Source organism: Scyliorhinus canicula, chromosome 8 (assembly GCF_902713615.1).
Source record: "Scyliorhinus canicula chromosome 8, sScyCan1.1, whole genome shotgun sequence".
Lineage (NCBI taxonomy): Eukaryota > Metazoa > Chordata > Chondrichthyes > Carcharhiniformes > Scyliorhinidae > Scyliorhinus > Scyliorhinus canicula.
The window spans coordinates 67,690,638-67,704,324 of record NC_052153.1 but is presented as its reverse complement, the minus strand read 5'-3'; the positions used below and the strand labels follow the sequence as shown (position 1 = coordinate 67,704,324).

The following is a 13,687-nucleotide window of genomic DNA, read 5'->3' as shown; positions in this document are numbered from 1 at the left end:
GCACCCGTCTGTTTTTCATAGAGCTGGGATTGTTGGTGTACAACCAATTCCTCCCAGGAAGTTGGTTGGCAACTTAAATATTATAATGGGCTGTGTGTATAATATTTAACCACCATTTTGAACTTGACTTTGACCAGCTGAGTTTTGTGGGCCTTAGGAAAGCCGATAAAGAGAAGATGGACTGCTGGATCCAGGAGTTCTATGCCTTTCCACTTACCTGCTGGATACAGTTTCCCTGTTCATCAATTATCAACCCTGTAATCATATACCCCACCTTCCATTCTGATCTCGACGAATGTTCCAATCTTCTCCGTGAACCTACTAATCTCCTTCTGACCCTCCTTTCCTCCCCGATCCTTCTTCATTCCTCTCTAACCCTTCTGATCTCCCTACCCCTCCTCTGATATCTTCCCCCCACCCTTCACAACCTCCCTCAACCCCAATCTGTGGGTTCCCTCCTGCTCCAGGTGTCCATCTTCATTATGGCCTCCAATCTCCACTGTCCTCTGGACCTCGTTCTTCCCTCTCAGCATCGATCTTACCCCATTCCTTGAACCTTTCTCAATCACCCTTTCCCTCCTATCCAGACCTTGAGTGCACCATCGTGCCGAAGGCTTATCTCGCCACGAGACTGCCCAGTTCCTAATTTGGTCAAGCCAGGAAATAGAGATTTTTAAAAATGCTAATCAAGTCCTGCCGTTAAATTTTGGCAGGGCTTGTGGGAAACCCGTTCTTCCAAGTTTCCCAGCCTCCAAGCAGCCCTGCCTCAACTCCCACTTAGCCTCTGAGTTAATATCCATCCCATTATTGCTAGATTCTTTCCAAATTTCTCTGTACTGTGCTAATTTCCGTTTTTCATATACTTATATCCCACATTTCGTTTCAACCAAATCTAATGTTATATATTTATCAGGCACTCCAGGCACTAAGAACTGAATGGTTATAAAGTAAATAGCCACTTTGAACAGCATCTACAAAGTGAGGTTAAGAAGCTATGGAACCCTAGACTCTAGTTGGAACTAAGAAATGTACACATTATAATAAAATGAAATAAGGCACTAAAAGGGTAATTAGTGGATTAATTATTGATACGATTGTCTATTCTAGCTGAATACCAGTTGCTTTGTGGAAATCAAGGTCCTGGTTTTACCATCGACTTTGAAACTGGAAAGCCTATTGGTAAGTGTAAAGAATCCTTTAGCGGCATGTGCCGCAAGTTCCTTCTGTGATATTTAATTTTGGATGCTCTAGCCCTAAAATATTTTGCGAGAATCGATGTTTAAATGCAATTCTCGAACCCGAACAATATTTAATCCCCATCCTTTACAGCTGCATCAGTCTGCAGTAATCGAACTTTGCAGGATTTGTGAGATGGGTGTGCCAGTGATTAAATTTGGTATGTTTGAGCTGGGGGAAAAACATTTTCAAGAAATAGATACTCAGCAGAAAGAACCTTAGCCCCGATCATAACTAAACCCATCAGGTAGGCATAGGATGGGTTTGCTTCAGATGTCCGTTTTACACCTAGCCCAATCTTATCCCCCCCTTAATTTCAGTGGAGCATTAAAATCAGGTGAGGGGTAAAACAAACATCTGACTCGAGCCCTCCCTGCTGCCATACTATTGGTAGGTTGAAGTCATGGGTGCTACGGTTCATGACCAGCACAAGTAGGACTTAGGTGAGTCAAGTTTTAAAGAGTTGCAAGGAAGTGGAAAGAAAAAATAGTTTTGTCATTTGATTCGTTTCACTGAAAAATAAGTTTTATTTTAACTTTTTAAAAGTCCACCTCTGGACTGCTCAAAAGATAGATTCTTAGGAGTTGGATGTTTCTTTCTCATCTGTTATCACTTTCATGGTCACAGCATCATCATTTGATGATCCTTTGAGATTACTTGTTTATAATCAACAAAAGAGAAAACGCTGGAAAATCTCAGCAGGTCTGGCAGCAATGTAGGGAGAGAAAAGAGCTAATGTTTCAAGTCCGATGACTCTTTGACAAAGCTTTGACAAAGAGTCATCGGACTCGAAACATGAGCTCTTTTCTCTCCCTACAGATGCTGCCAGACTCGCTGAGATTTTCCAGCATTTTCTCTTTCGTTTCAGATTCCAGCATCCACAGTAATTTGCTTTTATCCACTTGTTTAAAATGGGTGCAGATTTTTGAAAGTGCAGGAGAACAATCTTTCAAGCCTGGCCTTGTTTCCAAGACATTGTGAGGTGAAACAAAAATAACAGCAGGCTTACTACTGGTGTTTTACCCAACACAGATGGTTACTGGTGTCCAAAAGAATTATCATTGAAGGTTGTTGTTCTCAAGCTTTGCAATTAAAGAAACAGAAAAAAATTAGCAAGCTTTCAATTTATTTCTCTAAAAATAAGTAATTCAATGTGTAAGTCATGTTTGACTAACATTTACACAACTTTTATGTCAAATTATTGTATTGAATATGGGTTCTGCTCCTTTGCCAAATAAAAATAAGTTAGCCAGATAATTATTCGTGAAAAGTGTCTCTTTAAAAATAAATAAATTGAAAATGCAACTCTTCTTCAAGAAAATCCAATTGGAAAGTTCCTCCGAACGTGTTTTGTGTATTTCTCTTTGCTGTTCTTCCTCTAGTCACCAGACAATGTTCAGTACAGTGGCCTGCAATGCTCACTTTAAGCAACTTCTAATGGGGCAGGACGGTGGCAATTTGGTCCACTCGCCACATTAGTATATTCCTGGTGGTCAGCAGGCAACAGCTATGCCCCAGATGCTCATCAGTAGCAGCATGGAGTCAGCATAAAAAACTGGCTTGAGAACCCTTGCTCTGCTGGATCCATATTGAGGGAGGTATTTTAAAACAGCTATACAGCAGCTGCCAAAGGAGTCTCTGCAGGTCCCAAACCAGTATGCAGTTGTGTTTCCATCACTGTTCGAGCATGGAATGTTGGCCCCTTAAGTTGGATGTGAAAAAAGGATCAAGGTCCAATTTCATCCTGATACACCCCTCATACTACTTAATTTTTTTCTTATCTCAAAAAAACAAACATTGCAATCAATCACATTGCAAGATGATTAACATAAGTCTCAGTGAAAGAATGAAGTATGTGTGTCTAATAACTTAATTTCCTCATCCCTAGATATCGATGAATGCAGAGAAATTCCAGGCATTTGTGCCAATGGTGTATGTATCAATCAAATTGGTAGCTTCCGGTGCGAGTGCCCGATGGGATTTAGTTACAATGACTTGCTTCTCATTTGTGAAGGTATTGTCACATTCATTATAAGATCCCACTTTAAAGCTTTTTCAGACATGCGTGATAGTTTGACTTCACTTTTACATCACGTACAAATATGAGTTCTATCTTAGAATGATAAGTATTCTTGAACACTATTTTCTTTAACCAAAATTTAAATCTATACATGTAAGAATTTAATAACTTAATGACTTTTATTATCAGAATTTTCTGATGCTCTCAGCAATTTTTCAGTAAGTTTTTAGTTCCCCGTGTACACACTGATGAACAATCAACTTGCTTTGATAGTTTGTCAATCGTGAAGAAATGCAATGTGTAAAATATGTAGAATTAGTTCATTGGTTTTTCACATATTTCAACAATGTATGAAACTCCGAAAACCACAATTTATATTAGAAACACATGCAAATGTTTTGAAGTCAGATAGAAAACCGAGGAGGGTGAAAATCTTTTGTGACAGTGTTTTGCAACCTAATGCAACAGTTTGAACCTGCAGCTCTGAAACATGCAGGGCGCGATTCTCCCAAAACGGGAGAAATCGTAAGGCTGGCGTCAAACCCAGGCGGGTTTGACGCCAGCGCGCCCCTTCCCGACCGGGAACCGATTCTGGTCCCCGGTCGGGGCTAGCAGCCCGACGCCGCAAGCTCCGGCATCACGGGCTTAACGAATTTCGTTAAGCCCGCTTGCCGGAGTTAGCGCCGGCTGACGCGTCATATGACGTCAGCCGCGCATGCGCGGATTGGAAGACTTCAACCCGCGCATGCGCGGATGACGTCATCGCGTATTTGCGCGAAACCCGCGCATGCGCGGGCCGGGATGCCCCTCAGCCGCCCCGCGAATGGATACTGCGGGGCGGCGGAAGGACAAATAGTGCGCGGGCATCGGGCCCGCTGCCCGCGATCGGTGCCCACCGATCGCGGGCCCATGGCACCCTTGGCACGGCCGTGGTACTGCCGTGCCAATCGGTGCCATGGTTATAAAAAGCGAGTTGTTCCCGCCGTTTTTACGAACGGCCAGACCAGGTGTGTTTGCCGTTCGTAAAAACAGCGTAAAGGGCGGGTACTTCGGCCCATCGAACAGCTGTGAATCGCTGCCGGCCGTAAAAAAACGACGGCACCGATTTGTGTCGGGAGTTGGGCGGGGGGGGGGGGGGAGAATAGCGGGAGGGCGGGAAAAATGTCGGAAAGGCCCTCCCGCTATTCTCCGACCTGTCGTGGGGGGCGGAGAATCGGGCCCGCAATTTCTCAGTCAGCAATTTTGTTAGGTTATTGATCAAGGGGAAAAGCAGTCATTCTTATACCTTTTAAGCCGGTGGGAAATTTGGACCGAGTTGTCCTTTTGCTATTTTCTTTTCGGTATCCAAACTATCTTTTATTTCTCCCTGATCAAACGATTGTTTCCCTCCAGGAAACAGGTTTCCTTTAGCAGGAAATCTCTGGGCCTATGTCTCAAATGTACACCCCATTTACAATAGTGTTATTTTTTAATGTCCATTGTTAAAATTAAACTTTAGTGATTAGGGACTATAAACAGCAACTCTGTTTAATGTCTCATATTTCTAATTGCACTGCACAGTGTTAATTGCATTATGTTGCACTTTAATAATAATAACCATTAGCGGTTTTAACTTTTCAGTGTATTTTTAAGAATTTGAAATACTTTTCCTTCATTGTATTTTTTTCCTTTATTTTAGATATTGACGAATGCAGCAATGGTGATAACCTTTGCCAACGTAATGCAGATTGTATTAACATTCCTGGCAGTTACCGTTGTGAATGTTCCGCTGGATACAAACTAGCACCAAATGGAGCATGCATTGGTAAGGGCTTATTTAGTTACACAACAATTTCTGCTGGAAGCTAAGTTTCATATCAGACCCATTTAAAAATTATTTCATGGGTTATGTGTCACTGACAACTTAGATGTATAGAAAACTATCTCCACAGACCAACAACCCAAGATGCTTCTCAGAGACTTAGGGCGCGATTTAGGAACCGCATTGCACCCGACGCGGTGCCGGGAGTAACGAGTGAAATGCGCGAGAGCCCCAAATCGGGCTCTAGCAGGCCGTTCACGGGTCACTCAACTTGCTCTGCATGACGCAATCTGGGTCTCGCTCTCGTTGAGATCCGAATGTTTAAATGAGCCTTTAGGCCGCACCAGGGAGATCATATCGGCGCTGTTTAGTACTGGTCCACACAAACCTGGGCCTCCGTAAAGTTGGAGGGGTGAGGGGGGGTTCAATTAAGTGTGGGGGGACCTAAAGGGGAAGGGATGGAGATTGGGGCTATTGATCAAAATGGAGCGCAGATCTGCCAACAGCTTTGCCTGCTTGTAAGCTTTAGTTCGCCAACGAGAGTGGGCAAGGGGGTAAGATGGTCAAGAATTCAGTTTCAGAAGAACAGAAAATATGGTAGGATAGACTGAGAAACTGAAGAAAGTTATAAGATAGGGAGGTGTAGGACCAAGAAGGAATTTAAGCATAAGCATGAGAATTTAACATTTATGGTTTTGAGGCACTGTGCCTGCATGGACCACGATAATGGCTGAGTCTGGCGCAGAATACGATATGGGTGGCAGAGTTTTGAGTGAGCTGAAATTTATAAAGGATGAGAAGCTCGTCAAGAGAACATTGAACTAGCTTCTTGGAAGTAATAAAGGCATGAATGAGGGTTTTAGTAGCAGGTGAGCTGAGGTAGGGTTAGATGTGGGTGATGTTATAAAGGTAGAAGGGGGTGATCTTTGTGACAGTCAGAAGTTCACTCCAGGCTTCAGGAAGACGCTACGGTTTACAAACAGTATGGTTAAACCTGAAGCAACTTCTAGGGAGGAAGATTAAATTGGCAGCAAGGGTACAGGTGTTGCCATGAAGGTTTTAGTCTTGCCAAATTTTAATTGGATGAAATTGTGAAATCGAACACTGACCTCAGACAAGCAGTCTGACAACATAGTCAGTGGAAGAGTCAAGAGACATGGTGGAAAGGTACAGTGTGTATCATCAGTGTACATGTGAAAGCTGACTCCATGTGTGCGGGTGACGTATCAAAGGGTCAGCATATTGCTGAGGAAAAGGATGGGCCATGGATAGATTAGTGCAGGGCCAGGAGGAGAAACCTTTTCTGGAGATGCTCCTGACTACTAAGCAAAGCGAGTTTCTCTGATCTGAACTGCATAAAGGGACATGGGTGAACTACGTCAAAAAATGTAGAGAGGCCAAATAGGAAGATGACAGAAAATGCCTTGTGTTCAGAGTCAGAATATTGTTTGTATGGAGAGGAAAGAATCATTGGAGACAAAGATATTATGCAAAGACCGAGAAGTAACGGTGAGGGTTCTGTTTTGTTGCTGGCAGTTTTAAAAGACAGAGGTACAGTATGTGAGGGAAGGAAATCATTTACAATGTCTGCTGGTGTGGGGATAAAGAATGGATAGTCAGGATTTTAATGGGAAAGTGGTCAAAGGGGCAAGAGGTGGGGCATTTTGAAGAAATTATGTTGGAAATGGCATGAGGAAAGGAGATGGCTGAGAAAAAGACACAGGTTGGGCTGCAGAGATCGGGTGCGACGGGGGACAGCGCGTGCCTGAGGAGGGGCTTGCCCTTGCAGGTTAGGGATGAGGTGACATCAATCCAGTTGAGGTCGTCTTAGTCTTGGTGACTAAGAGGCCGCTGCACTCCTCAGGCCTGGCTTGTTGTGTTTCAGAATGATTCTGGAGTATTGGGCTGGAAACAGCGAGGGCTGATAGCACCTGATGCTGTCCAGCCAAATTTGGTTATGCATGTCTAAACTAGTGGAGTGCGAGGTAAACTGAGGACAAACAGTTTCTATTTTAACCAAGCCGGTTATCGAAGTAACGTCATGGGGAGTGGCAGATCTGAAAGTACAATATTTTAACTGAAACCTCTTCCCTGATACTTGGCTGTAAATTGAAATTAATGTCTCCTGCATGGCTTTCTTGGGATTCAGAATTCCCGGGAACAGCAAATAAGTGTTTTTTATAACATTGCTTGTGGGATAGGATTGGGAATGCTTCTCCTGGTCCCACGATTGGACGATTCTCGACCCACTCTCCCTGTTCTGCATGGGTTTCCTCCAGGTGTTCCGGTTTCCTCCCACAAGTCCCAAAGACGTGCTGTTAGGTAATTTGGACATTCTGCATTCTCCCTCTGTGTACCTGAACAGGTGCAGGAGTTTGGCGACTAGGGGCTTTTCACAGTAACTTGATTGCAATGTTAGCCTACTTGTGACAATAATAAAGATTATTATTATTAAATGAAGAAACAAATACATAAAGTGATCCTGCCATTAATTTCAGGATTTCTAGGTTGTACTCCTGCAAACATTCTCTCCCTATTTAAAACTGGGCCCATGTTTGGGCTCTTCAGATGTCTGATGAATGCCACCCTCAACTGATGGTACAAGTAAAGGAGGGTAAAGTCTGTGGGCGGGATTTTCCTATTGCGGCACTAAGTCCCCCATGCCGGAGGGAAAACCGGCATGAACTACTCCGGCATCAACATGGACGCCTGAGGGGTGGACGCTGTGCCAGCCGGTGCCGAAGGGACTGCGCGAGTTTGCGCATGCGCCAAAGGGCCGGCGTGGTTCTGTGCATGCGCAGACCGGACAGCATATTCTGGCGCATGCGCAGGGGGTTGTCTTCTCTGCGCCGGCCATGGCGGAGCCCTACAGGGGCTGGCGCGGAAGGAAGGAGTGCCACAACGGCACAGGCCTGCCTGCAACTCAGTGGGCCCCGATCATGGGCCAGGCCACCGTGCCACCACCACCACCACCGAAGACCTCCCCAGTTGACTTACCTGCCAGGTCCCACCGTGTGTGACCATGTGTAACCCACGCCGGCGGGACTGGCCAAAAACGGACGGCCCATCAGGGCCCAGAGAATTGCCGGGGGGGGTGGGGGTGCCAATGGCCACTGACCGGCGTGGCGTGAACCCCGCCCCTTCCCAAAACCCGACGCCTGAGAATACGGCAGCCAACCTTGGGGTGGATTCGCGCTGCCCCTGGGGATTCTCCAACCCAGCCGGGGGGGGGGGGGGGGGGGGGGGGGGGGGGGGTCAGAGAATCCCACTGCATAAAAGGAGAGATTGCACATTGTTTGTGGAATGAACAAATGACATTTTTTCTGATTTTTCATAAATGTAATTTAGAAATCTTTAATTCATAGATCAATCAATGAGATATAAAGGGACTTTGCAATAAATAGAGTTCACTGACTTAGGAAAATGAATAACTTGCTGTGAGATATTGACAGAGGGAATGTGTTAAAAAGTTAATTTGAAATTCTTACATCATCAATTGGAAGTGTTAATTAGCTGGAAATAAATGGGTCAGTGACTTTAAAAGAATTGTGCAGAAGGCAGAACTTTCTTGTTAACACGCATGGTTTCAACCCTTTTGCGTTCTGAGGAATATTGTACTTTCTTCATTTACTTCCCAATGTGGTTTGAGAGAAGCTAAAGTGTTATCAATTATTCTGAACAAAATGGAAAGGCAGTTAACAAACAGTGTTCTGTATGATTCCTTTAGATCGCAATGAGTGCCTGGAAATTCCAAATGTCTGTAGTCATGGTGACTGTATTGACCTAAAAGGAGGCTACCGGTGCACCTGCCACAATGGTTTCAAGCAGACTCCCGATCAAACTATGTGCATGGGTAAGTGAGGCTTTCAGCTGCTGGCTCAATGAAGAAGCATTGGTGGCAGTGTTTACGGTAACTGGTACGTGGTTTTCCCTCTTTCACTGATCCAAAGTATGAAAGTCATTAGTTGGGAAGCCTGTGTGGATATCAACTAAAGTTGCCAGTGGCAACTATGCAAAATTGACTGTAGCTTAAATAAATGAAGAATAAGCTAACTGCGCAGAATAAAGCTCGTACAAATTAAATGTGGGAGAGGGCCAATTGGTTATTACAAGACAAACAATTCCCAAAATTACTTTTCTTTGTAGCCAGCTGTTAGTTGATCAGCAACTAACATCTCAGACAGAATCTTCCTAGTCACACTGGAGCAGATTTGACAGTGGAATGAAGAGGAATTTCACAGAAGTTGGCATTGACGAGCCGGGCGACGCACTCACACCTCGCACAACCAACCTTTGGCCTATTAATTGATTGCCTCTGGGAAAATCTCCCAGGTGGGCACCCTGACCATTAGAGCAAATAGGTCCCAACTCACATTCATTGTCTGAGGACAGAAGGTTCCACTCCTCGTGAGCACTTCTGTAAAGGAAGAGGATTTGAATATCCAAAATCAGCAACATGTCTTTCACTTTTATAGCTCATTGTAATGGTTACACTAAATGTTTGTTGATTCCCATTTGGACTAAAGTTAACCAAATAATTTCATATTTATAGATATTGATGAATGTGAAAGGCAGCCTTGTGGAAATGGAACCTGCAAGAACACTGTAGGATCTTATAACTGTCTCTGCTTCCCAGGATTTGAGATAACTCACAATAATGACTGCATGGGTGAGTCACAAAACTTTAACCTGAACCTACTCATGAGATTGTTTCTCCATTGTAACAGTGAGAATTTGGTGCTGCGTAATCCTTAACATATTTGGCATTGACTCATTGATGCAAATTTTAGCTGATGAGAAACTACGGGCGCAATTTAATGATCTCGTCATGCCCGACTTGGTGATGCAATGAGACAGTTGAATCTTGCGGGAGGCTTCTTGCGAGATTCGCGATGCTCATACCGCCTTGTGAGATTTAATGAGATCTCACGATCTGGGTCTACGTATGCCTGCGCCGTATTCTCCTGGGGCCCAGGAACTAACGGCCTCACCTGGGAGACCTCGTGGACCGGGCATAACCATATCTGGGGGGTTCTCCCTGGCCATCAGACATGCCCGGGTGGTCGGGCTCTGGGCAAGGTGGTACCCTAGCACTCCCGCTGTCACCTTGGCAGTGCCAGCCTGGCACCTTGGCACTGCCAGCCGGGCAACCTGCTCGTGCCATCCTGGCACTGCCTGGGTGGCACTGCCATGCGCAGCTCGGAAATGAGGTAAGTGCGTCTCAACAGGGCAGTTCCCACCAAAAAGTCCTGTTAAATAGCAGTGTCTTTCTCAGCATTGCAGTAGCCAAGAAACACCCTGCTAAATGAGTCCAAAATAGTAATCTGTTTTTGTCCCATTAAATTGCGCCCTAGATTTCCAAAGAGCTCAAAAGGAAAATGTTACAGGCAAGAGATTTCCTTGTGTAGCATCACTTCTAGCCGTCTTGTGTTGCATTGTGTGTTCCCACTCTGCTGTCAGCCATTAACAGTGTCCTGTTGGCAGAAGGGTGTATGTGGAGGTGCTCTTTTTGTGTGCCAGAAGTGTGTGAACCTTCAGCCCAAATGGCTGAACTGGTTCCCAGGATTCCTAATTTGGTGAATGAACATAGAACATAGATAGAACATTACAGCGCAGTACAGGCCCTTCGGCCCACGATGTCGCGCCGTCCTTGAAACCCCTCTAAAGTCCCTGTACACTATTCCATTATCGTCCATATGCCTATCCAATGACCATTTGAATGCGTTTAGTGTTGGCGAGTCCACTACTGTTGCAGGCAGGGCATTCCACGCCCTTACTACACTCTGAGTAAAGAACCTACCTCTGACATCTTTCCTATATCTATCTCCCCTCAATTTAAAGCTATGTCCCCTCGCGCTGGACATCACCATCCGAGGAAAAAGGCTCTCACTGTCCACCCTATCTAATCCTCTGATCATCTTGTATGCCTCAATTAAGTCACCTCTTAACCTTCTTCTCTCTAACGAAAACAGCCTCAAGTCCTTCAGCCTTTCCTCATATGATCTTCCCTCCATACCAGGCAACATTCTTGTAAATCTCCTCTGTACCCTTTCCAATGCTTCCACATCCTTCCTATAATGTGGCAACCAGAACATCACACAATACTCCAAATGCGGCCGCACCAGAGTTTTGTACAACTGCAACATGACCTCATGGCTCCGAAACTCAATTCCTCTACCAATAAAAGCTAACACACCGTACGCCTTCTTAACAACCCTCTCAACCTGGGTGGCAACTTTCAGGGATCTATGGTCATGGACACCGAGATCTCTCTGCTCGTCCACACTATCAAGAATCTTACCATTAGCCCAGTACTCTGCCTTTCTGTTATTCCTTCCAAAATGAATCACCTCACACTTTTCTGCATTAAACTCCATTTGCCACCTGTCAGCCCAGCTCTGCAGCTTATCTATGTCCCTCTGTAACTTGTAACATCCTTCTGCACTGTCCACAACTCCACCGACTTTAGTGTCATCTGCAAATTTACTCACCCATCCTTCTACGCCCTCCTCCAGGTCATTTATAGAAATGACAAACAGCAACGGCCCCAAAACAGATCCTTGTGGCACACCACTAGTAACTGGACACCAGTCAGAGCATTTCCCATCAACCACCACTCTTTGTCTTCCATATCAGCTAGCCAATTTCTGATCCAAACTGCTAAATCACCCTGAATCACATGCCTCTGTATTTTCTGCAATAGCCTACCGTGGGGAACCTTATCAAACGCTTTACTGAAATCCATATACACCACATCAACTGCTTTACCCTCATCCACCTGTTTGGTCACCTTCTTGAAGAACTCAATGAGGTTTGTGAGGCACGACCTACCCTTCACAAAACCATGTTGACTATCTCTAATCAAATAATTCCTTTGCAGATGATTATACATCCTATCTCTTATAAACCTTTCCAAGACTTTTCCCACAACAGAAGTAAGGCTCACTGGCCTATAGTTACCGGGGTTATCTCTACTCCCCTTCTTGTACAAGGGGACATTTGCTATCCTCCAGTCCTCTGGCACTACTTCCTACATCACTCTGGAAACAAGAAGCTTCAAAACTGGGCCCGGAACGAGGATTATTTAAAGGGCCACACACCCACATTTTGTTGGTAACGCTATATTTTGGAACTTCTCGGTTGCCCAATGTCTGGAAGTACTCCGCACAGTTTTGGGAGGTGTTTCAGCGAGTTCCAAGATTTGCCAGAGAATATTGCTGCATTTTCACAGGGTGCGCAGAGTATTTCATAGAATCCCTACAGTGCAGAAGGAGGCCACCTTGCCCATCGAGTCTGCACCGACCCTCTGAAAGAACACTCCACACAAATCCACTCTCCCACCTTCTTCTCCCAATAACCCCTTAACCTAACCTGCATATCTTTAGACAGTAAGGGGCAATTTAGCATGCACAATCTACCTAACTTGCACATCTTTGGGCTGTGGAAGGAAACCAGAGTACTCGGAGCAAACCCACGCAGACACCGAGAGAATGTGCAAACTCCACACAGACGGTCACCCGAGGCCGGAAGTGAACCAAGGTCCCTGGCGCTGTGAGGCAGCAGTGCTGACCACTGTGCCACCATGTTGTGTTGGTGGTCTCTCTACACAATGGCCCTTACAGTGCCCCTAGGTCTGAAAAACAGGGAGATGGAGCGGAGGCTACACAGAGGGAAGACCACACTAAGTGGTCACTACTAAGTCGGAACCAGGTTCCTCAATGCTCCTTAGTGAGTAGTACTCGATTTTGCAGCTGTATCGTATTTGATTATGCATGTCTGTTGAATCTCCACTGCGTGGTATTTGCTATAATTAAGCCTGGTTGTGGTTACAGAGAAAGAGAAACTAAACTGAAGAGACTGTAAGCATGAGAGCAGACATTTTAAAAGAACTGTGAATAAAGCTCCTACACACATAGAATGTAGTGTGTCATCTTTGCATGTATCCAAGACATAAAACACAACACTTGGCAGTGGCTGGAAACTGCCTACTAATGCACCCAGAGCCTATCAGCACTCACTTAAATGACTTCCCATCGAGCTCCTCATTGAGTTCCATGAAGCAGACTCAGTCTGTCTTCTCGCCCTCTGGTGAACCAGCAAATTAGCTATCCTTTACACCTGGCCTGTGGGCCACTCTGGTCTGGATGATTCAACATGTTCTGATCCCAACTCAATACTTGCTTCCAAGCTACATGTAGTGTCAGTACCTGAGCTGGTGGCTGAAAGTGTCAGATCACTGGGGCGGCATGGTGGCACACTGGTTAGTACTGCTGCCTCACAGCGCCAGGGACCTGGATTCAATTCAGGTGTTTTCACATTCTCGCCATGTCTGCGTACGTTTTCTCCCACAGTCCAAATATGTGCAGGTTAGGTGGATTGGCCATAAATTGCCCTTAGTGTCCAATGGTTAGGTGAAGTTACGGGGATAGTCAAGGGAATGCTCCTAGGTAGGGTGTTCTTATAGAGAGTCGGTGCAGACTCAATGGGCTGAATGTCTCCTTCTGTGCTGCTGAGATTCTACGATCCTTAATGTTCTCAGTGACGTTTGATGGCATGAGCCCTATTTCAACCAGCCCCATTATGCAGACCAAACATCCCCAAAATAGGGCTCAAGATATGCAAGTGTGCTT

The 13,687-nt window shown here is 45.2% G+C and overlaps 1 protein-coding gene across 1 annotated transcript in view; it reads left to right on the top strand.

Annotated features, from left to right (window-relative positions):
* LOC119970306 (fibrillin-2) overlaps positions 1 to 13,687 on the top strand; it is a 433,007-nt gene that overhangs the window by 340,569 nt on the left and 78,751 nt on the right. Inside the window, exons 42-46 of the mRNA XM_038804706.1 lie at positions 1,108 to 1,179; positions 3,125 to 3,250; positions 4,935 to 5,060; positions 8,785 to 8,910; positions 9,610 to 9,726. Of these exons, the coding sequence (XP_038660634.1) occupies positions 1,108 to 1,179; positions 3,125 to 3,250; positions 4,935 to 5,060; positions 8,785 to 8,910; positions 9,610 to 9,726 (567 nt within the window). The remainder of the gene's footprint in view (positions 1 to 1,107; positions 1,180 to 3,124; positions 3,251 to 4,934; positions 5,061 to 8,784; positions 8,911 to 9,609; positions 9,727 to 13,687) is intronic.